We start from the raw sequence: 24061 nt of genomic DNA on the forward strand, positions 1-24061 counted from the left end.
TTGCATTCCGCCGAGCCACCCCAGGTTTCCCCACACAGTCATGAAAACACCTTAGAAAGAAATGAATTAGTGTGTGAAAGGCATGGATGGATTTTATTTATTACCCTATATCTACAATTTAATTTGAGGTAAAATATAAGCAACACATAAAAATGCCTATTTCTGCTACCATGTAATATAATTCTCCATCGTGAATATTGCGATAAAGCTAATGAAAACTCTATGCCATCACATACTCTAGCTTTTCATATAGCTGGTATTTTACAACTCTTACTGTTTGTGAAATCTCAACACATGTAAGATTCTCCTACAAATGGCGCAGAATATCCGAGGGTGCCTAGTCAGCTTGCTGACCCCTCACTCCCCACACTGGAGCCTCAGTGTTACAAGCAGAACTGTAAAGTAATGAAGGCAATGAGACGCCCTTGAGTCTGATCCGAGCTGGAATAGTGTTCCAAAGAATTCCACACCACAACGGGTTACACGACTGTGAGGCTTTAGTGTCATTCGGCTTGCCCAAACACTTATACCTCATCTGGAACTTCTGCTACACCATGCATTTTATTTGGATGAAAAGTAAATGTGGATGGAAGAGGTTCTCTGTACTCCATCTATAAGCCACACGCTGAGATACTGACCTCTTACTGGCTGTTAGGTGATCCAGATGGTTGGTTTTTAATTACGATAAAAAACATATGAACCATGATAGAGAGCTTAGGAAAAGGTTTAGTCAAATATACAGATACTAACTGTTCACTCAGTCATTAAGGAGAACCGTGAACAAAAGGATCAATTAAGTGACTTTTCAAATAGAAAAACTAAAGAGCTGAACTATCACAGGTTATTTTCTTCACTGCAGAAGCTGAGATGTTCCAGTAGGAGAGATCTTCACTTGATTGGGAAACAAACACCACAGCTGAAGGCTCTGCTGAATACGTAAAAAATCTGATGAGATTCATCCCTGTCATTTTCCCTGTCGTTTTTCCAGCACTGCTGTAAAATCCTTATAATACATTCCAAAGTAAACCAGCCATTCCAAATCTACAGTCACTCTGCTCTTTAATTCAATTCACAGAACTGCTGAAAAAGTAGACATTTCTATCTAAAAGTAGAAAAAAAGGTTTGTATAGAAGGTATTTCTGTTATACAAGTATATTACACAGCTTGGGGCAGTAACAGGTCCGAAAAGCTCTTCTCACCCACTGATACTTTAAGCTAAAATAGGAGAGAAAACAAACAAGCAAGAAAACAGGTTAATCTGATTATAGGAATTTGTGACTCACTAATATCTCAACTTAATTACCACTTAAATCCATGGACTGACAGTACATGGCCAATTCCATGACCAAAAAAGTCTCTGGAGTGTCAGGTACAGATGAGAGCTAACTGTATCCTCTAACTATCATGAAAACATTCAACAGCTGGGGCTTATGTGGTTCAATATGACATGAAGACCAAGTTTCACTGACTCCTGGTCTAGAGCTGCCCCTCCTGGCTAGTAACCTGGCCAAGTTTAAGATGTTCGGAAGAACTGGATCAGGCTTATAACTTAATTATGCAAGATGCACGATGGATTGTGTAGCTCAGGCAGTCTCTGCAAATACTGTTATTACGATTAGGGGGAAAAGTCAGTCTGTTCACACTGACTCACAGTGAACTCCAACGGCAAGGACAAGATTTAACCTATAGATTAGAAACAAAACATTTTCCATTTGAGGCAAAGCGCTTTACCTTCTCTGCCTGACATACATTGATCCAAGGAAAATCTCTCTGCTTGAATCTTCTAGCTCAAACCACCCAGCATGCTTGTACTTTGTCCTCACGTGCCCTGAAGGCGGGGCTGCCATTTATGGCTGAAGCAGGGGAAACACTTCAGCTTATGAATATGCAGGTGGGTTCAGATAGATACCACATGGCATCCTGGACACAGAAGGTGATTTACCCTAGGAGGGAAGAGGTCTACCACGTAGGGTCTGGTTCTTGCTTGATTTGAGAGCTTCCATCAGTCTCCTTTATTTCTATCAAGTGAAACAAAAGGGAACCGATTGACTGCACTATTAATGCAAATCTGTCCAATTATAAATCTACTCATACGAAACTATTCATTACAATGACTTAACAGGAATTGTAAGATACCAAAACTGATAAGACTGTTCTCTAGCAGTAAGTTCTAAATTTTGTTACTTAAGATTTTCAAAGTAACAAACATTTTATTAATTATGCATGTAAAGGACCCACAATAGCTGTATCTAGGTTATATAGCAGTCATTCAACTATTTCAGAATTCATTAAGAGTCACTGGGGAAAATGGAGGAAAAGAACCCATGAGTCACCTCTAAACACAATGTTTCTGGGCATAAACTACAAATCCAGTTCACCCAGAAACAAAACAACCACCCAGGTCCAGTTAAACAGCTTTAGAAACACAATTAATCCTTTGTCTTTGGCACTTTATTTGTGACAACCAGACTACTCTTTTTACCTTCTGTTGCAGGAACCTCCAACTGGCTCGGCTCAGCTGATTCTGAAGAGAAATACATAAAGATTTTACTTTAACATTTTTCCAAAGTTGCTCTCAGTTATTTAAAGAGCCTAGAGGGAGAAAGCTCTCTAGACGTTGTACACAAAGCCCAGGTCTAGGTGAGACAGCAGCCACAGATTCTTGGGATTAAACACACTGCTACGCAACCAGACTCTCAAAAACCTGCTTTTCTGAAACCTGTTAAATTTGCCTACACAACCCAAATCTTAAATAACAATCTTAATTAACATAGCTCTAACATGAAAGTAGGAGTTTCTTTCTCTATGTCTTTCCACCCTTTCTTCTGTGGGCTCCCTTCTAATAAAAGCCTTTTGTTACTTTCAATGAATCACACAGCAGGTCTCAACACTTTGTTTCTAAGGAGTTTTTAAAACTACAATGCATGCATTTCCGCCCAACATAATTTTGGTTTATACCACTGGAAACAAATGGCATAAGAAGCCAAGTTAAAAAACAACCTTCTCCCCCCATCACCCCACAACTGCATTCTTCGCCACTGGTCTCAGGGTTCCTGACCTGGGACGGTGGGAACAAATGGCATGTGGTCCAGTTCTCAGTGAGGACCTATGGCTTGAGCTTATATAGGCTTTCAGACAAAGGAGTCTAAGCAAACAAGTCTGCATGTGCACGAGTGTGTGCATATGTGTGTACGTGTGTGCTGTGGAATTAACTTCCCTTGAAGTTAGGTAAATGTAAGCATGTGAGGCCACACAATTTATGTGACCTGTTTTATTGACTAAGTAGGAATCCTTCTGTATTGTACCATGCTTAATTTACCTTGGATCACTGGGCTTTCTGACTCACTCTGATCAACCAACTCTGAAAAGAAAGCAGATTCATTTAAGTAATAATTTAATGATATGTTGTTATATTTGAAAAGCATTTTTTACATACATTCTCTAATCTGATGCTCCAACTTTGCTATAACAGGCACTATCTTCCTTATGACAAGAAGGGAACAAATATTAAAAATTCTAGTATGTCCCATCAAAGTAACTAATTCAGAGTAATTACCATAAAATTCTATAATAGACTAGGGCACAAGGAAAAGAACAAAACTGAACATTTTAAACATAAGGTAAAGGAGCAGGGAGGCATAAAATACAGTGTCTTTTGAAATTAAAAATTACACAGAAGGTAGATGGATTGGGATCAATAAATTTTTTCCCCCCAAAGAAACCCCACACCTTATCATGGGGTTTCTTTAAATGACAAAGTTCCCAGGTGTAGTTAAAGCTGAATGCCAAAGATGACCGAAAATCTATGAAGCAAGGTTTACCTCTCTTTCATTCATTACTGACATCCCCAGATACTAACATACTTGGCCAAGATAGACAGTATAATATATAAAAACAGATTCTATAAAAAAAGAACTCATGGTTTGGGGGAAAAAGCAAATAAATATATTTTGTGATAAAGTGAAACTCGAAACTTGGAGGCAGAAGAGGTATAACCAAATCCGTGACACTGAAGGAGTGGTGGCCACAAAACAGCATCAATAGTGTGAAGCAGAACAGGGGGCTGGGGGCAGGCACAACAGCGGCCCAATTCTCAGCTCAGGGGGCAAACCAGCAATTCACGAGGCTCAGCTGCTCAGTGACCACTGAAAACTCCTGAATACTTTCCCAACAAATAAAGTATACAATTGAATACTCAATACAGATGGATTTTAAAGAGATGGAATAATACCAGTTGGAAAAAAGACAAACGCTAATGGTATTAGTTAAGGATAATTCTCACTTTTGAAATTTTTTAACAAAGTTAACAGAAGAACATAAAACATACTAGCATAATTAAGTTTTGCTAGGAAAAAAAACACTGTTTAAACTGATATGAACATCAGGGAGCTGGAAGAACACTTACACTTGTTCATGCAACAGTATGTGAGGGCCCAGTGGCTGCCAGACACTAGGCCTAAATATCAACAGAAGTAGCTAAATCACATTAAAAGACTTACTTTTTCCAGCCCAGTAATTACAAACTAATAGTAAAAGTAATAACAGTAGTAGTAAAAACAGTAACAAATATAGATTTTGCTTACTGAGCACATACTAGGGTCAGGGGTCAACAAGCTTTATTACAAAGAGGCAGTAAGTATTTCAGGCTTTGCAGGTCAGTCCAGTTTGCCATTAACAAATGGGCCTGGCAGTGCTGTAATAAAACTTTATTTACACGGCGGCCGCTTGCTGGTCCCTGTTTTAGAGGCCTGACACACAATGTGTCATTTAAAATGCTCTAAAACTCCCAGAATGGGTACTAATATCATTACCATTTTCCTGATAAGTAAACTGAGATTTAAAAAAGGTGAAGCAACTCGCTCAGTTTTACATCTAGAAAGTGCCTGGTGCCTCGCACACTGAGGGCTAAAACGATGACTTTCAATGATTACTGCTGTAGGCGAAGTAATAAAATGTTACACTCTCAGGTAAGTGTACGTGCAAGTGCACACACCCACACACCCACCCCCTCCTCACATCCCAGAAAAGAGCAAAACCAAGAAGACTTCAAGAAATACTCACGGTTATTAATCACAAGTCCTGGAAATGGTCTAAAGAGAGAAACAAATTGCACAAGTTTTTTTTCTACTCTACAAGAGTTCACATGTATATTCAGTGTATTCAACTAACATTTAGCCCATGTCGCTTACGTGCTAGAATGAGAAAAGCTGTCCACTACTGTTTAATCTTATAGTTTTTAAGCTACAGACAGACAGATATACGAATAACTAATATGGCACATTATTAGAAAATGCTACACCAAGATGGTGGGAAAAGAATAGGAACAATGCAAAGGGAATAGAGTAATTTTAGTGAAATGAGGAAAAGGCCTTGGGAAGGTAATACATTAGCTCTGTCTGAGTGTTGGTCCTATGCAGACAGTGGGAACTTGACAATGAATGGGTGTTATTTAGTAACAGCTAAGTTTGGGGAGGTGGAAGAAAAGAGTGAAGGGCACTTGGGACTTCTGCTTAGGTGGATGACAAAAGGATACCGTAAGACTTACTGTGACAAGCACACATCAAAGACTGTAATTCGCACAATGCCGTTAGAGGGCAGGTGTAACCACCATTCCTACCCTGTGGATAAGGAGCTAACACTCTCAAAGGAAACAACTACAATCTCACCGGACAGACAAGGAAACAGAAGTGACTTAGTGTCGAATCCCTGTCTGATCCAAAGCCTGTGACGAGATGCTGAGGCAGAGGCTGGCAACATTTTTCTGTAAAGGGCCAGACAGTAATATTCCCAGCTCTGTAGACCACACTGTCTCTGTCCCAACTACTTAATTTTACCACTGCAATATGAAAGCAGCCACAGACGATATGTAAACAAACGGATGTGACTGGGTTATAATAAGACATAAAACTAAAATAAAAGCAGATGGCAGGCTGGAGCTGGTCCACAGGCCATGGTGTGCTAACAATCTCCTGCCTTAAAAACCAGAGAACTGAGTCAGCACAAGGAAGAAAGAATCTAATAGTACAGTAACTAAAGAATTTCACTATAGTTCATTTCATTACACAGTAAACTTACTACATATGACTACATTTTGGAAGATGACTCAGCCTCAATGATCTGCAGGTTCATTCTTATGACCAAGCAAGGAACTCTCACGTACCTAATGACTGTGAATTTAATGAACTCAGCAGAATCTAAGATCCTTCTCATGGAGCTGATTTCCAGATAGCTGGGGGCTTTGAATGACACTCCAGGAGGCATGCCATCAACCACCACACAGCCAGGGTTAATTGTGATTTTCCTGTAGGGAACTTTCACAGGGAAACCCATACCAATGGCTTCACCTATAGCAAGACAAACGGCATAAAAGCACAGATGAACCTGGCGCCTTAGCTGAGTGTTGTAAAAGCACAGATTAAAACCACCTGAGCGTGATTTACGTTTAAGATCTTATTGAGACAAAATTTCCTTGCTTACTGCAAGCTATACTATGCAAATGCAAAACTTACCAAATTTTCGACTGAAGAGGTCATTAACTTGTTCTCTTAGCTGTCTAGCTTTTTCAACTTTTGACAGTCTTTCATTATCGTCATCTAAAAAGGTTAAGAGAAAGTTGTAACTTAATAATGCGATTTTAATACCAGATAAATTTTTAAGTGCTTTATGTAACTTCACTTTCTGTTTTTGGAATGTTTTAAAAAACGAATCAAGATTGAAATGATTTAACCAAACAATTTAATAATAACACCAAACTGACAATGCTGCAGTTATGAAGAGCTTTGCTTGCCGACTTATACAAATTTTTTAAACAACACCCCAGGCATCTGGGTGGCCTACAGGTTTTAGCTCATACCGAGTCTAATAACTGCCAAGAGCTGTTTAGCGATAAACTGACAAGCTGATGTATTTGATTAATAACTTCCGCAGGGGCTTGTGGGGACAGCATACAATGTGCAGTGCATTCAACATCCATGAATCAGCCCCACAAACTATGATTAAGGCAGAGAGATCATACCTGGAATTGTCACCTGAATGATGTTAAGATCTTCAACACCTGATGCAGTAGTATTAACATTGGGCGATGAATTTATTTTTCCTTAAAACAGAGAATTGAGATTAGAACATATACAGATGTAATTAAATCTTCCCTAATAAAGTGCTTACGATTCAGACTACAAAAGATAGTATTTTAACCCAACTTTGTTCCTTTTCATGTCATGTTTTGTTGTTCTGTGATATTAGGCTTCCTGAAAGACGTTTTTCACTTTTTTCTCTTCCTTGTGGTGCTTCCTTTGTAGAGCATCAGATATGTGGAGATCCTTAGGTATTAAAGAACTTAAAAATCGCAAACTAGTCCAAACCCCAACCTTGAATGAGCTTTCCTGGTTTTGTCTCAGTAGCCACTCTTTCAACAGTTTTCTAAATTAGTGCTGCAAAGTAAGTGTCTAACAGCATGTTTTCTGCAGCAAATGCTTACTTGGAGGGCTCTTAGAGGAGGAGGTGCTCTCCTTAATTGCCGTCTCAAACATTTCAGGCCTAAGAACAAGAAAAGAGAAAAGACTTTTGGGCTAACATTCCAATAGTAAAACATTAAAAATGAAACAAGTAAGAGATTTAAAAAGCCAGCAACTTTCTATAAATACACATTCTTAGTAATGGAAGAACAGAAGTAACATGGATCTCTAAAGGAACACACATATAAAGACTAATTATAATTGTGATTTTAACATCCACCCCAGCCCCATCTAGTATAAACAGCTTCTTCCTGTGGTTTCAATATATCCTGGAAAGAGTGTATGCTAGACTGGAGAAGGAAACAGGAAGAGACTCAAATGCAGGTAGCATGGAAACAAGACAGGCGGTAAAAACCTGAACACAAGAGACTGTCTCTCTTAGGAAGCAGAAGCAGGGGCCTTAGCCTCTACAGACCTGGCTGAAGGTACAGAGGGAGGCCATTATGGTTGGCAATGTCAGCTTTGATTATTTGACAGCATCCTTAGGGAACTCAGAAGTAACCTTTAATAAATAAAACCTAAAATTCCTTTCAATTCATTTCAAACGTATTTTGTTAACTCTAATTATTTCCATTTACTTCAATTGTGTTGGCATAATTCACAGATGTCCAAGCAAACAGCAGAGAAATTTAAAATATTCTGTAAGCTGGAGAAATAAATGGGCTTTATAAAACTGAACCACTGGGCTTCCCTGGTGGCACAGTGGTTGAGAGTCCGCCTGCCAATGCAGGGGACACGGGTTCGTGCCCCGGTCCGGGAAGATCCCACATGCCGCGGAGCGGCTGGGCCCGTGAGCCATGGCCGCTGAGCCTGTGCGTCCGGAGCCTGTACTCCGCAGCGGGAGAGGACACAACAGTGAGAGGCCAACGTACCCCAAAAAAAAAAAACCAACTGAACCACTGCCTAGACTCCAGTAGTATTAACCATTAAGATATCACTGTGAGGCTTCCCTGGTGGCACAGTGGTTAGGAATCCACCTGCCAGTGTAGGGGACACGGGTTCCAGCCCTGGTCCGGGAAGATCCCACATGCCACAGAGCAACTAAGCCCATGCGCCACAACTACTGAGCCTATGCTCTAGAGTCCACATGCCAGAACTACTGAAGCCCTCACACCTAGAGCCCGTGCTCCACAACAACAGAAGCCACCACAATGAGAAGCCCGCGCACCGCAACGAAGAGTAGCCCCTGCTTGCTGCAACTAGAGAAAGCCCGCGCGCAGCAATGAAGACCCAACACAGCCAAAAATAAATTTAAAAATTTATATTAAAAAATATACATGTCACTGTGCATAGACTTCACTAAACCAAGTTGTTATCCCCCTGATAAGCCACAGCCCTCTCTCTCTTGACCAGTTACAAAAAATTTAAAATATATACAAAGGTACAGCTTAAAGAGCTTCTTTGACCCTAAGGTTTGGCTGAGCTCCAAAGTAGAATCCATGTGCCATCTCCCGGCATCAAACTGTATCAACTCATGGCAATCTTGTTTCATCTCATTTCCTTACTTTTTAATGATGAACTTAATTTTGGCTTTGTTTCTGAGTATCTTCTCCAGCCTTGGAATGCCAAAAGTAGATGGTCGTCGGAATGGCACACCCTCGGGTAAGCCTTCCACATAAAAGTCTTCAGGGAAAGACTCAAATAACGCAAACGGCACTTTCACAGCTTGTTTAAGGCCAAGAGCTTCACCTAAAAAAACAAAAACAAAACACATTTACTGGTTCTCATATCTATAACTTTAAAAAAAACTAAGTCTTTTTAAAAAAAACGCATTTTAAATTACATTTTGCAGCTACTAAAACCTTTCTTTTTAAAAAATCACATTAATTTTAGAAAAATTTCTTCAATTTCTTGGTGCTCAGAAATGTGGAAGAAATTATAAAATTCATGCCTGCAAAACCCACACACTTCTGATGACAGTAATATTTAAATGCTGAACAATCTTACTATGCTCACATTTTTCTATTTTATAAAAAAGCTACCTCATATTTTAATAACAGTATTTCAAAATAAACTTACCACATTTTTCATTGAAAAGATTTTCAACTTTCTGTTTTAGGTCAGTGATTTTGGCATTCCAGGCCTCTGCATATTAAAAAAAAAAAAAAACAAGAGCGATTAAGATGTTAGTAACAGTTACTAGTATACATCCAATGGCAGGAACTTCTTCATCTTTTATTGTGCATCTTTAAGCAATACAAAATAAAAAATATATAGGTTTTAAACACAGGCATGTCTTGATAACTACTCTAATCCTGATGCATTATTTAACTGTTTTATTATATTACTAATATGTTGGCTACGAATAAATAAAAAAACAAATGAAAACCGAAATACCCCCCCAAAAAACAATTACAGTATCTACTACGTGCCAGATACGGTTTTACCCTTTAAATGATCTGGTATTTATAATCTTCATAATAACCCTATGGAACAGGAAGTAATGTTATCCCCACTCATAGATAAGGAAACTGAGGCACAGAGAGGTTAAGCAGCCTGCTCAACGTCAAACAATTATAAAGTCCTGGCACCAGATTTGAATTCAGTCTGGCTCTAATCTGTGCCTTGAATTGCTAATATATACTAACTCACCAAATAAAAAAAAGAAAACAATTCAACTAGTAAAATATTTTACTAACTCCTTTTATTTAAAATAATGAAATAAAGAAAAACATAACACGTATTTACCAAAGGAAAACTCTCTCCCTCGAGGCTTGAAGGGAACATTAGAACCATTAGTCTGGGTAGGGGTTCGAACAGCTGAGGTTTGAGGGTTGCTGTTATTAGGGCCTAAAGAATTAAACAAAAAACATAATCAGCACATATATTCAGTCATCCTTACGTACTGCTCGTGATTTCTCTAGGACATGCTCTTGAGGTCCAACCTGTGCTGGAGAAGTTCAGTTCAGTGTGTATACAAGCACTCTGCAATGAAAACAGCCACTGCTGTCAGTGTTACAGACCTCCATCCATCTTCCTACTTCCATCCCTATAATCAGGCATTTCCCCCCAAAACACATCTAGCTTTCTGGCTGATCTGAGGAACTTTCAATTCACTTAATGATTCATTACGCCATTTTGAAGCCACTGGTTACCTATCTTGCCTTTTATGTTTTTCTTTCGGCCTTTGAACATAAACACGACTTTAGATACAACTATATCATCTCCCCTATATGAAGCTTTCCTTTGGATTCTCTAGCTGACACTGACATATCCTTTCTTTGAATTCTTAGTAATATACAGAAACAATGTTATGGGTTATCAGTTGTTTTCCATTAAAAGCCTGACTATGGCCTCAGAATCGAAAAAAATATCAAGATTCAACATTCTAATCTTTAATTACTTCAAACTCCCGAATAAAAAACACAGCTTCCTTAAAGAGCATAGTGATAAAAGCAAAGTATTTCTGGACCAGCTGGATCTAGCAGCCTGGTTGACCTGGCAGGTATAATAACCAGACAGAGGAACTCAGTACATCCTATTACCATACTTCTTTAACAGGCTACTATAAGATCACTCAACTAACATCTCTTTTTATACTCCATGTTCATAAAGCAGCCTTTTAATAATCACAGGGAAAGACAGGAAGACACTTGTGATCACCTGATAGAATTAAGCTGACTGAAATATCTACCTGCGATTCAAAAATCAATAAACTGGCATTCTGGTTTATGCTTAAGTGAATGACACTACACACCCACTAGAACGGCTAAAATAAAAAGAATGACAATATCAAGTACTGTGAGGATGTGCAGCAACTGGAATTCTCATACATTCCTGGCAGAAGTGTAAAGCGATACAATCAGTTTGGTAAATTGTTTCTTAGAAAGTTAAAAACCCAGTAATTCCACTCTAAATATCTATTCAAGAGAAGGAAAGCATATGCCATGTTTCGTACACAAATGTTCATATAGCATCTTTACTAGACAAAGACAGGAAATAAACCCAAATGCCCACTGACAAATGCATAAATTAATTCTGGTGAATCCATACAATGGAGTAATACTCAGCAATAAAAAATACTGAAACATGCAGCAAGTATAAATCTAACAACATTGTGCTAAGCAAAAGAAGGCAACCACAAAAAGAAAAGATACAGCATGATTCCATTTATATGAAATTCTACAACAGGCAGAAGTGTTCCATGGTGACAAAAGGCGGATCAATGGTTGCCTGTGGCCTGGCCTGTGAGGGAGTCACTGCCAAGGAGCGTGTGTGAGACGTTTTAGGGTGAGGGAGATGTTCTATCCATTGACTAAAGCAGTGTTACAAGCATTTTTCAAAACTCAAACTGTACAATTAAAATGCGTGCATTTTATCGCATATAAAGTGTACTCAATAAATTTGATTTTTAAAGTAATAAAAAAATCCATTTACAAGCATGATGTATAATTTAAAAGAAAACACTAGTATGGTGGGAAAAAAAAAAAGTCCCTCCTTGCTATCACACTCTTGACAAAAAGTCCCTGAACATGGACACAGCTCTTTACTACTCAAATTAGTTAGTGTTAAACCACTAACAACTATTTTGTGGTATTTTAACAAATATAAATTAAATTTGGGGTCTATTTATAGCCCTGGTTAAGCAAAAGAAAGCTACTGTGGGACAAGGTCCTCCATGGCTTGGGTAAGACAACAGAAAGAGATTCTCTGTTAATCTGAAGGCAGGTCAAAACCATTTTTCATTAACCCATCACTGCCCTTGTACACGAATGTTCAGAGCAGCATTACTCATAAATAGCCAAAAAGTAGTACAAACCAATGTCCATCAATCGATGAATAAACAAAATATGGTATATCCACACGATGAAATACTAGTCATCAAGAAAAAGGAACGGACACCCATTAGGATGGATATTATCTAAAAAGCAGAAAGTAACACGTGGTGGCGAGGCTGTGGAGAAATACCACCTTGTAATTGAAATCGTTAATTAGAAACATTTAGAAAATCTAACTTTGGGACTACCCCGGTGGCGCAGTGGTTAAGAATCCGCCTGCCAACACAGGGGACACGGGTTCGAGCCCTGATCCGGGAAGATCCCACATGCCCCGAAGCAACTAAGCCCGTGCGCCACAACTACTGAGCCTGCGCTCTAGAGCCTGCGAGCCACAACTACTGAAGCACGCGCACCTAGAGCCCATGCGCCGCAACAAGAGGAGCCACTGCACCGCAATGAAGAGCAGCCCCCACTCGCTGCAACTAGAGAAAGCCCGCACACAGCAACGAAGACCCAATACACCCAAAAATAAATTAATTAATTAAAAAAAAAGAAATCTAGCTTTATCGCAGTTAAGTGTTCTGCACCTAAAACAAGTTTTATAAAAACTCATTTGCATAAAAATATAAATAGTAAAGTGAAGAAGCAACAGATTAACTAGTGAATTGTAGAACGGACAGGAACGGGCCACAGAGCAACCTCACCTTCAACAGTGACCTCAATTTCAGGAACTTTTGAATTACTCCCAGGGCTTCGTGGTCTTTTCGGGGACTGCAAAGCTGTAAAGTAAGCATATAATTTCTTTTGCATGTTGTAAAAAATCCAGAAGGAGATGCTTTATAAAAGCAGAGTATTAAAATTCATACAGTTTGGCTCTTTTCAAAGAAACCTGAAGAATTAAACTGGTAGTGTAATCGTCCACATGAGTCTCAACAAAGCTGTGGAAACATGAATGAAGGAGGATTGCAAACGTGAAACTGCCAATGAAATGTTTACTTTTAAGAGACAGAGAGGAGGGAGGGAGGGAGGGAGGGAGAGGGAGGAGGGGGGTTCATTAAACAAAATACCTTAAAAAGCAAAGAAACAAACCGAAAGCCCCCAAAAGATATGTGCCAACGACTCAGTATGTTTTAATGCACTGAAGTATAATGAAGGTATACGTAATCTCTTACCTTTAGTGTTTATTTTACTAGCCATTCCAGGAGGCAAGTAGGAAATAACTAGTTCAGGTCTAGAGAAAAAACCAAGAAACATTACAGTGGCCAGTATAATATTGGTCTTCACAGCTAGTAAAAATTGTGATGACCAATGATAACTCTGTAATGTAACAATAGTTTCTTTCGTTATGGACCAAAAAAATTCACTTTTCCTTCCTACAAATGCCTGCTAAATGATTTTAAGAAGAGTAAATGACCTCTTTCATGAAAATGAAAATTAACTATCACTAGTTTAGTTTCTTCAACTACTGAAATTCTGCAGACATATAAATGAGAAACTTAATCACTGAAATTCAGTTGCCCATAAGTTTAAGCAGGAATAACAGAGCACATAAGAATCAGCACTTTCATCCTGCCCTCAAGTATCTATCAATAGTAAGAGACAACATAGCATCTCTTAACAAACTTCACCTCCACCAATGTGAGGCAGGTACAACTCTCCTTGTCCCGATGAAGAAAATCAAGGACAAGTTAAAGGATGGGAGGCAATGGACAAGGCCAGGACTGCAGCTCAATGCTACGCTTTCCATCGTGGACTTCAAAGCCTTAGCCGTAACCTGAAGCTAGAAAAAAATTTAAATAGAAATATGCCTTGATTGTTCTAATCCCAGAAAGGGCTACATTGGCAAAGAGAACTTACTTTTTAACAACAAACTTGATTTTATTACTTCCACGGACAATCCTTTCAAGTCGTGGAATTCCAAACCAGGTAGGGCTTCGAAAGGGAATTCCTTCTGGCAAGCCTTCTACATAAAGGAACTCGGGGTTTGATTCAAACACCGGGTATGGTACTTTTACTGCCTCTGTGAGTCCAAGAGCTTGAGCTGAAAGTGTAAGAGAACATAACTTATGGAAGGTAAAATTTTATAGTCTTTTAGTTTTGTCTGATAGCAGTCTCTGTTTACGTTTTTAATATATATATATATATTTTTAGATTGTGATATAATGAACATATAACATTATATTAGTTTCAAGTGTATAGTATAATGATTTGCTATTTGTATGTATTGTCAAATGATGGCCATACTAAGTGTAGCTGACATCTGGGCATTCTCAAATACGTTGTGCAAAAGTTCCCAACAATCTAGCAATTTCCACTTAGTAATATAGGTATTTTGCTTAGTATATTGTGTAAAGTTGACGAAGAAGCCTAAAATATAAGAGGAACATTTTACCACTTCAAAGCAAAGGGATAATTAATCAAAATTGTCTCTGTGCTCTGGGCAGAAATGAACTACAGCCATTTCACTGCCATACTACCGAAATGGCAACTATCCAGCCCTTGTGTTATCATCTAGGTGCAAGTTTGCTGTTTAAAAGATCAGAGGGAATTCCCCGGTGGTCCAGTGGTTAGGACTCTGTGCCTTCACTGCCGAGGGGCAGGGTGCGATCCCTGGTCGGGAACTAAGATCCCACAAGCTGCGCGGGGCATGGCCCCCCCAAAAAAAACAAAAAAGAAAGAAAGAAAAAGAAAAAAGATAAGAGGTGCGTAAGATGCATCTGAGCAGAACTGGTCAAGAGTACTGAAGATTCCTGATCCAGGACACAAACGTCAATACCAGTTATTAAAACGACGATGGCAACGCCCCAGGAATATTGATATCACTCCACTCCTTACTTCCTTCTCCATGACAGACACACCCAATCAACTGAAACACTCTTGCTGAGCCTCCTCAGAATCCTCAAGACAGCGCTCCAGGAAACCGCTGTCAACAAATCTACGTTGAAACAGACGATGAAACCTATTTGCCACAGGTGTTAGCCAGGTTACAAGTACAGACAGCGGAACTGAGACTCCTCCCCAACTCCTCCCTTCCTTTCCCACTCTGACACACGAGAAAACGGAGTCCAGGAGACAGAAAGTAACTCGCTCAGTTTAAGTAGTGAATGTAGTAGCAGAAAGTCAAACCCAGTTTCTGGGACCTTCTTTCTTTAGGTCCTGAACTGCTATAATATTCATTCAAAACACTGTCTTTCATTAATGTTTTTAAATTAAGACATAATCACTGTGTTTTACTTACCAAATTTCAAATTAAAAATCTCTTCCACTTGCTTCCGTAGCTTGGTAATTCTGACATTCCAATCTTCTTTGACTAGAAAGGAAAAATAAACCTAATCAACAATGTCCCTTATGGATGCTGACACAAAATCAGACTGGACGCTGTTCTTTCCAGTGATGCTATTTTTTAAAAACTTGAGAGATAATCGGCATATAACACTGTATTAGTTTTAGATGTACAATCCAGTGACACTCTTAATAAAATTTTGCTTAAAAGCAGAAACTTCAGATAAGGAAAAGAAGGATTTCCTGCACTTGTCAAATATCAGAAGTACAGGGAGATAGAATTCAAATTTAAGTTTACATTGTAAATAAAGAAGAACTTGTTCGTAAGTATTTAGAATGAATGGTTTTCAAACACTTTTTCTTGGAGGTACATCAAAGAACCCTCAGGGTTGGGAGGACCAGCTATATAAAGATCCAGGCCTCCTATACCAGGTTCAACCAGAGGAGCTTCACTTGTATTTGCTTTCTAAACAGGCATTCCTTGTTTTATCGAACACGTGTGCCTACAGATTTACACAAAGGAAAACTTCACTAATCACAGCAAGAAATAAATGATAAAGTGATTAGGGAGCTGTCACTCAGCACTACTCACATCCAGAATCCAGTTTACTTCCTTACCCCTCATTTATAAGATAACCATCCCCTTTTAAATACAACATAAAAATAAAGAAAAAATAAGCTATTATAAAAGACACGTAGGGTGGCACTTACTTGGACAGATAATCGGGGCTTGTTTGTTGGAGCTGAGGATGGAGAGGACGGAGGTAGACTTGGAGACAATGGAAGATGGTTGGAGGTATTGGATAAGGAAAGGAGGGAAAGAGAGAGTAAGAGGAAAGGGTAGAGAGTGCAAGAATCGCACCACGTGTGAAAGCCATTTGTGTCTGTGGACAAGGCGACAGGAAATGTTGGAGAAGTTCTGAAAATACTGCTAAAGGTTGGGAGCCTCAGAAAATCTTTCATTTCCACTTTACTTTTACTGTGAAAGTACTTTAAAACCTTTTCTTTAAAAGAAAACCCAGCATCTCAAGGGTTTAATATGGTAACTCGGCCATTCGACCAGACGAAGTCAGTCTGGTATAAACCAAATTTGAATATTACTATAACAATATCTAGACTCTCCTTCTCCGAGGTAAAGGGCTTCTGTTAACCTGGTGCTCAGTCAGCCCTTCTGCCTCACCCTGCACTTCCTTCTCTGGTATTTGCTGCTCTAATACAAAAAGATCTCTGTACCATTCTACACAAGAACCAAGTACCTTCTCATTCTTCCCCTTCAAAGCTCAGCTATCTGGCTAGTGCCCCAACTTTCTCACATGTGACATCTACCTTTTACCAAATTGAGAACAAAGTGCACCCACGTGTGTTTAAGCATACAACTGTTACCTCAGAGTTAAGCAGACGTCTCTGATGGCAAGGACTAATACAATTCTTCTGTCAGGTATGCTGGGACTTGAACTGGCCCAGCAAGACTAACGCCTAGGTGACTGGCAGACCCAGTAACATTTTGTTGCAATGAAGAAGGACAACCTTTGATTCTTTCCAAGGTCTTCTACGAATGGTAGAAGGCCAAGCATTGTTAATAATTGGGAGAATGGAGAGTCTTTTGATAATAGGCCCGTAACCATCTATGCTAGAAAACAGCAGATCAAGTACTACTGAAAATATTACTAAATCCTCGGAGTAACTTGTATGGTGCCTACAGATCGTTCCAATAATACATGTTTGCAGTCATTATTAGAATTGCTCCTAATAAAAGCAGTGATCACATTAATCACAAGCTTGAACTTGAGGTCTGTCTTGCGAAACAAAGACTCCTACATAGACTTTCATCATACTCAGACTAATGCATGTTAAAGCACTACCTTTGGGAATAGTTTTCTTTGCATTATTTTGCTTAGCAAAAGTCTGTCATGTCCAATCTTCAATTTGTCGCCAATATTTTGTTTCTTTGCCTAGATCAAAAGCACTCTGGGGAGTTTGCTGGGTTAATGTTGCTGCTCAGCCTGAGAAGTTAAGCCTCAACTCTGTCTTCTCCCCGGCAGGATTCTGGGCACAAGATAGTCTGTTTCCCTAGTACAGTATTTCTCAAATACTTCTCATGCCATGATAAACAAAAGATTATATACAATCTATTTGGCATACTGGTGACCTTCACCGGTTGCCTCCAGGTACCCTAAAAGCTCAAGAATCAGTATTACAGTTCAGACAAATAACCCCTCCTGTATAGTAGTTCACCTTAGCATTTACAAAACTGATTAACTGCAAAAAATGAAAGAAAAGGAAGGAAGGAAGGAGGGAGGGAGGGAGGGAGGGAGGGAGGGAGGGAGCAGGGGAGAGAGGGAGGGAAAAGATTAACTGCAACAATTCAGAAACACCCACTGGTTCTTAGCAATAGAAGTTCCTAAGGTTGTAGAAGATCTACAAGTTGTGGTCACTTTTTCTGACATTATGGAATGGAAAACAAAAAGATGGGAAAGAAATAAAGGCACACGTATACCTCAAAGAAAATAAAACCATTCAGACAACTGAGACCGAGACTTTTAAAAAGTTCTTTTCTATTGGGCATGATGTCAGCACAGCTGCTGCAATCACAGCATTTGCCATTTTAAAAGCAAGGTCCTTGTGAATAGATTAAGGCCTACATCTGCATGGTCTGGCACATTAGCCACATGTGGGCAACCTGAAATGTCGCTACTTGAATTAAGATGTGCTGTAAGTGTATAATACACACCAGAGTTTCAAATAAAGAATGTAGATAAATGAAATGAAAAATGTAAACTAACTCATCATGTATTTATGTTGATTACAGGATGAAAAACAGATTTGGCTACTAGAAAATTTTACATGACATATATGGCTTGCATTTGTGACGCACGTTCTATTTCTACTAAATACCACCGGTCTCAATCCGAAGCTCGAGCTCCCCCCAGACTGCTTATGTTCATGTGGATAAATCAAGGAGTGCCTGTATTGACCTTCCACAAAAGACTTTTTGGGTGGAAGGGAGAAAAAAGAGGAATTCCATGGCTTTAAAAGATTAATAAAAGCTTAGAAACTACTTACTTAAGCTTTTAAGAAGGATTTCACAACTATCTTACCTGGTGTATTCGTTCTTGGCTGAGTAACTTCAGTAGTGCTGTGAGTCAGGAGCTCTGGTCTGTAAAAATACAATTGACATCAGGATGAGAGCATTTAAGCCCACTTTAATTTCCAGTGTGGTTCACTCCACCTTCATTTGCAGTGACAATATCATTTTGGTGACTTTAATTATTCTTAAAGTAGCAATTTACAAAGATTCAGGTGGAACCACCTGTATGTCCTCAAAGGAATTTTAAGCTTAACTTGTGCAAAACAGTTGTGTTTTGCCCCAAAGCAGTTCGACCTCCTGTTTCTGAAACTTCAGATGAACTAGAGCACAATACAGGTAGATATATCTAGCTATGTCACCCTAAAGCATGTCCCAACAAACAGACACACAAATGCACAACCCCCAAACAGCAAACAAATTCTGTCCCAACGATAATTCTTCTTTATTAAATGGGCCTTCTGTTCCCACTCCCTGCCCTCAAATTACCCATTCTGCTAGCCTTCAAACTCAAGCCAAAATAACCCTCTTAAGGTCCAATTCAAATTATTTTAAGAGGAATCAGCTTTAAAACCCCTTCAATACTCTGCTGATTGCAAAGGACAGAAAGCCTTCCTCCACTGGGCCACCTCAGTCTGTCTATCATGCTATACCCTCAAGGTCATCAATCCTTCCATACAGAATGGTGTGGTTAGCCGAACATTCGAGTACATCTGACACCTCCCTGCGCCTACCTACCTATGTTACTTCCTTTATTTGAACCCCCTTCTTGCGTTCTCTATGCACAAGTGACCAAACTGCATGCCACCCTTGCCTTCTCCCCTAAAGTGTTCAAGTAGCACTTTACTGCACTGATCTATGTAATAAGCCTCCCAAGGACAGGATTCCTGGTGCACCCAATTTTGTACACCTAGTGCCTGGCACTGCATAGACACTTGCTCAAAAAATGAATCTAAATGTAATACCTTAATCTTAAATATGGAGAGTAAGTCCAACTGGGAAGGGGAAAAGCCCATTTTTATAAAATTAATTTTTTCTTAATGACAACATTAAATTTGTTTCTGCAAATTATAATCCTACCTTTTAATAACAAATTTAATTCGATTGCCCACTTGAATAATTTTTTCCAGCCTTGGGATTCCATACCACGAGGGACTTCTAAAAGGAATGTTTTCTGGTAGTCCTTCCACATAGAGGTCATGAGGATGTGCTTCAAACTTCTGGTAAGGTACAGCCTTGGCTTCGGTGCTCCCTAAGGCTTCAGCTTTACAGAAGAAAAGCAATACAAAAGACTGGAGATTAAGTTTCTGCTGAAATCGTATTTTATTACAATCCATAGCAAAGTATATGTCAACTTTTTAAAAAGCAAAGTATACTCTGAAAATATCAACAGCAACTACTGAAATAGACTTAATACAGCAAATGCAAATATTAAATGACCCATGATCAAGAAGTAACTTTTGGTGAATTTAAGTTTCCTGATACTAAGGCCATTGTAATAGCTCTAAGATCTCATTTTTATGTATTCTTTTTTAAAAGATATTTATTTGGCTGCGCTGGGTCTCAGTTGCGGCATGCGGGATCTTTAGTTGCAGCATGCATGTGGGACCTAGTTCCCTGACCAGGGATCGAACCCGGGCCCCGTGCATTGGGAGCGTGGAGTCTTAGCCACTGGACCACCAGGGAAGTCCCTCTAAGATCTTATTTTTAAAATTCTCAGTATCTTTGAGAATAAATAAAAAGAAGAAAATCATGACCAACAATAAAGAGTGCAACTTAAATACTACTTTTTCAAATATCCGGAGGCAGAATTTTGCTACTTAATGCTTCATGAGTACAATAAACTTTTTATGGCTCTTGCACACTAACTTACTTCAGGCTATACTTCTACCTGTATTGCAACCATAAGATTACTGTTCTTTACCCCTCAAACCTCATCAGTGTACCATTTTCCAAGGAAATAATTCATGGAATGACAAATAAAAATAGTAAGCAGAGGCTGGTTTAGATTAAAAGAGACATATCAAGCAAAATTAAGGCACGAAACTTTATTGTTTAAATCCAGGTTCGAAGCAAAAACTTAGAAGATACTTTTCAGATAAATGAGGAAACTCAATGAAGGACTGGATAAGAGCAAAGAGACTGTTAATTCTGTCAAGTGTGTGATGAGGACACTGTGACTGTATTTAAAACGTTAATGTTGGGACTTCTCTGGTGGCGCAGTGGCTGGGAATCCACCTGCCAACGCAGGGGACAGGGGTTCGATCCCTGGTCTAGGAAGATCCCACATGCTGTGAAGCAACTAAGCCCGTGCACCACAACTACTGAGCCCGTGTGCCACAACTACTGAAGCCCGTGCACCTAGAGCCCATGCTCTGCAACAAGAGAAGCCACCACAGTGAGAAGCCTGTGCACCATAACGAAGAGTAGCCCCTGCTTGCCACAACCAATGAAAGCGCACACGCAGCAACGAAGACCCAACACAGCCAAAAATAAAATAATATAAATAAAAGTGTTGTTCAATGGCGCACACTGAACAAGGAAAATGACACCATGCCTGTGATATGCTTTATTAAATTCCTACAAGGGGAATGAAAGAGGAAAGGATGAACAAAATGTGGAAAATCTTAAACATCACTGATTATAAAAATCGGTATATGGGAATGCATTGTACTATTTTTCTACTTTTGAATAGGTGTGGCATTGAAATTTTAAAATGTAAAAATGTAATTACTAACCCCCACTATGAAGCCACATCCAAACAGAGCTTGTAAGAAGAAAGATCCAAACAATTTACAAAGTATCAGCACTTATGGTCTCCCTCGTATTCTGAGTTACATTTAAACATTTTACAATCTGATGGTTGAAAAAAGAGTGGCTCCTTGAAGCATCTGCATTTCTTTGATTGTTAGTTTGACTTTCCTCTCAAATTCAAAGGCCTTCTGTCTTAATTTCTTCCTTCATTTCATTAGCACCAAATCTGAAGGGCTCAAGTATAGGATCTCTTTGATAACAGTAAGGAGTGTGTATTTGAAAAAACAAATACAATGTAATTTAGATCATGGCTGTGAAAAGAAATATTCTCTTTTAAAATATGGTAAAGGCTTTCACACTCACACCTGGGAGTAATATTAATTGTAATTATTCTGTTAAATATAACAAAAAAGAACAAAATCCTAATTCTAACAAACTTTCTATAAAATAAAAAAGAACCAAACTGTTGGAATTGAGAGGGAAACAGCACAAGTTACAGAAAAGAGGAAGGCCAAGTGCATTAGTGTTCATCACATCATCTACGAGGTCTCCCCTATATTAAGTAACCAACCCTCTGTCTCCCTATCCCCCTCATTTTGCTTAATTTTTTCCTGAACACTAACACCTTCTAATACACTGCATATTTACTGGTTGCTTTGCTATGCATATTCCCCCAAGTTATAAATGAATGCTTCCCAGGGGAAGCATTCACCATCCTCTGTGCTGCTGAGTTCTTAGCACCTGACACTTAGGGGGTTCACAGGTGCTGAACGACTCTGCTGCTGCTGCTATACAACTTTCAAGACTTGTGTCTGATATGACAGACAATCTTATGTTTTCTTCTTTCCCTTTCAGTAACCTTAAAGAAAGCACCAATCTGCTGGCTTCTCACTCTCTAAAGTGACTCCAGTCCCAAATGACCCACCTGAGGCCACAAGCAGGATTTTGCTGTTTGTGACGTAACAATACATAGGAGTTATCTATTTTCTTAGCTCTGATACAATGAGAAAATGCTTTCTACAGGCCAATTTTTCTCTCTGTGAGTGCACTGTCTCACACACAGCTTTCTCCTTCCATGAGGGAAAAGTCATGGGTGTCATGGCTGGCTGGCAGGCACCCATGATCTAATAGGATTGGCTGCTTCTTACCCCAGGCTGAATTTCTAGAACTAAATGTGAGGCCAAAGTTTAAGCCTGTTAATGCAGATGCACATTATCCTATGTCAGCTACTCATGAATTACGATTATGATGACACTATGGTGGCATCTCAAATGACAAATAAGGTTCATAATCTTATTTCACTAAATGTCTTGGAAATATAATGATTTTTAAAGTGGTGAAGATTCTCTAGTTTATTGTTCATTAGCTGATTTCTGACCAGATGTACGAGGAGATACATTTTCATTAAGGTCCTACATTCATGTTCGGTGGTCAAGGATATTGATGAGGAAAAACTTACACTCTGACTTCTTCTCAAGGCTCAGGAATTTCTCAGTAATTTTTAAAAACTGTTCCATGTATTTTTATTTAATTAAAAAAAATTTTTTTGAGTCACACTTTTATTTATTTGTTTGTTTGCCGAGGGGCATGTGTGATCTTAGTTCCCTGACCAGGGATCTAACCCGTGCCCCCTGCTTTGGAAGGGCACAGTCTTAACCACTGGCCCTCCAGGGAAGTCCTTCTGAGTAATTTTTTTTTTTTTGCGGTGTGCGGGCCTCTCACTGCTGTGGCCTCTCCCGTTGCGGAGCACAGGCTCCGGACGAGCAGGCTCAGCGGCCATGGCTCACGGGCCCAGCCGCTCTGCGGCATGTGGGATCCTCCCGGACCGGGGCACGAACCCGCGTCCCCTGCATCGGCAGGCGGACTCTCAACCACTGCGCCACCAGGGAAGCCCCCTTCTGAGTAATTTTTAATGACACTGGTCCATTCAGTATTTGTTGAGTATCTGCCCAAGCACTGTTCTACTGATAGCCAAGAGAGACAAGATCTGGGCTGCTGTTTGAACTGTGTTGTAGTGGAAGGAAAAAGGTAGCCATTAGTGCTTTAAGAAAAATTAAAGGGTGATGACATACAGTGTGCTTCGTGGTTTATGTTAGAAGGGTAGGCAGTAAAATCTGGCTGCTTTGGGGCATTGACTTTGACTACAGTGACAGACAGCAGTGAAGAAGAAAAAGATATGGATTTGCAGTGTGTTTTAAATGTAGAGTCAGCAGGAGGCCTTGTGGAAATGAAGAAATCAAGCGTGACCGCTAGGGGGTCTGGCTTGGAAGCCTACGTAGAGTGTGGTGCCACTGGGAGGACTGGGAAAGGAACATGCCGGAGGGGGAATCAAGGACTCTATCTAGGACCCGTGAAGTCTGAAGAGCTGTCAAACGGCTGGGTGAATATAAAGGTGTGGTGTGAGAGGGCTAGAAACTTGAATGTGAAAGTCATCGGGAATATAGACAACACTCTATTTTTAAGATAGAGTGGGACTATCTGTGGAGGGCTCAGGACTGAGCTGTAGAGTAGCACCCCAAGATTTAAAGAATGGACTCAAGGGAGGTACCAACAAGAGAATGAAGAGGACAGCCAATAAGACATGAAGAAACCCAGGAACAAACCAAGAGTCAATAACGTTTGAAACTTCCCGTAAGAATAGTTTAAAATGCTTAAGAGAAAAAAAAAAAAAAGCTTAAGAAAGAAAAAAAATAAGACAACTATGTTGA

General features: G+C 39.5%; 1 protein-coding gene across 7 annotated transcripts in view; it reads right to left on the reverse strand.

The window, feature by feature from the left end:
* Positions 1 to 708: 708 nt before the first annotated feature.
* GTF2I (general transcription factor IIi) overlaps positions 709 to 24061 on the reverse strand; it is a gene marked incomplete at its 3' end in the record, with an annotated part of 143479 nt that continues 120126 nt past the window's right edge. For all 7 annotated transcript variants that reach the window (XM_079945346.1, XM_079945350.1, XM_079945347.1 and 4 more), the window contains 18 exons: positions 19680 to 19863; positions 18613 to 18671; positions 15471 to 15542; positions 14090 to 14273; positions 13405 to 13463; positions 12937 to 13011; positions 10203 to 10304; positions 9534 to 9599; positions 9020 to 9203; positions 7478 to 7536; positions 7016 to 7096; positions 6510 to 6593; positions 6161 to 6344; positions 5062 to 5090; positions 3320 to 3361; positions 2483 to 2524; positions 1943 to 2018; positions 709 to 1215 (listed from right to left, as the gene is read on the reverse strand). In XM_079945346.1, the coding sequence (XP_079801472.1) occupies positions 1960 to 2018; positions 2483 to 2524; positions 3320 to 3361; positions 5062 to 5090; positions 6161 to 6344; positions 6510 to 6593; positions 7016 to 7096; positions 7478 to 7536; positions 9020 to 9203; positions 9534 to 9599; positions 10203 to 10304; positions 12937 to 13011; positions 13405 to 13463; positions 14090 to 14273; positions 15471 to 15542; positions 18613 to 18671; positions 19680 to 19863 (1565 nt within the window). The remainder of the gene's footprint in view (positions 1216 to 1942; positions 2019 to 2482; positions 2525 to 3319; positions 3362 to 5061; positions 5091 to 6160; positions 6345 to 6509; positions 6594 to 7015; positions 7097 to 7477; positions 7537 to 9019; positions 9204 to 9533; positions 9600 to 10202; positions 10305 to 12936; positions 13012 to 13404; positions 13464 to 14089; positions 14274 to 15470; positions 15543 to 18612; positions 18672 to 19679; positions 19864 to 24061) is intronic.

The sequence above is a fragment of the Stenella coeruleoalba genome (assembly GCF_951394435.1).
Source record: "Stenella coeruleoalba genome assembly, chromosome: 15".
Classification (NCBI taxonomy): Eukaryota; Metazoa; Chordata; class Mammalia; order Artiodactyla; family Delphinidae; genus Stenella; species Stenella coeruleoalba.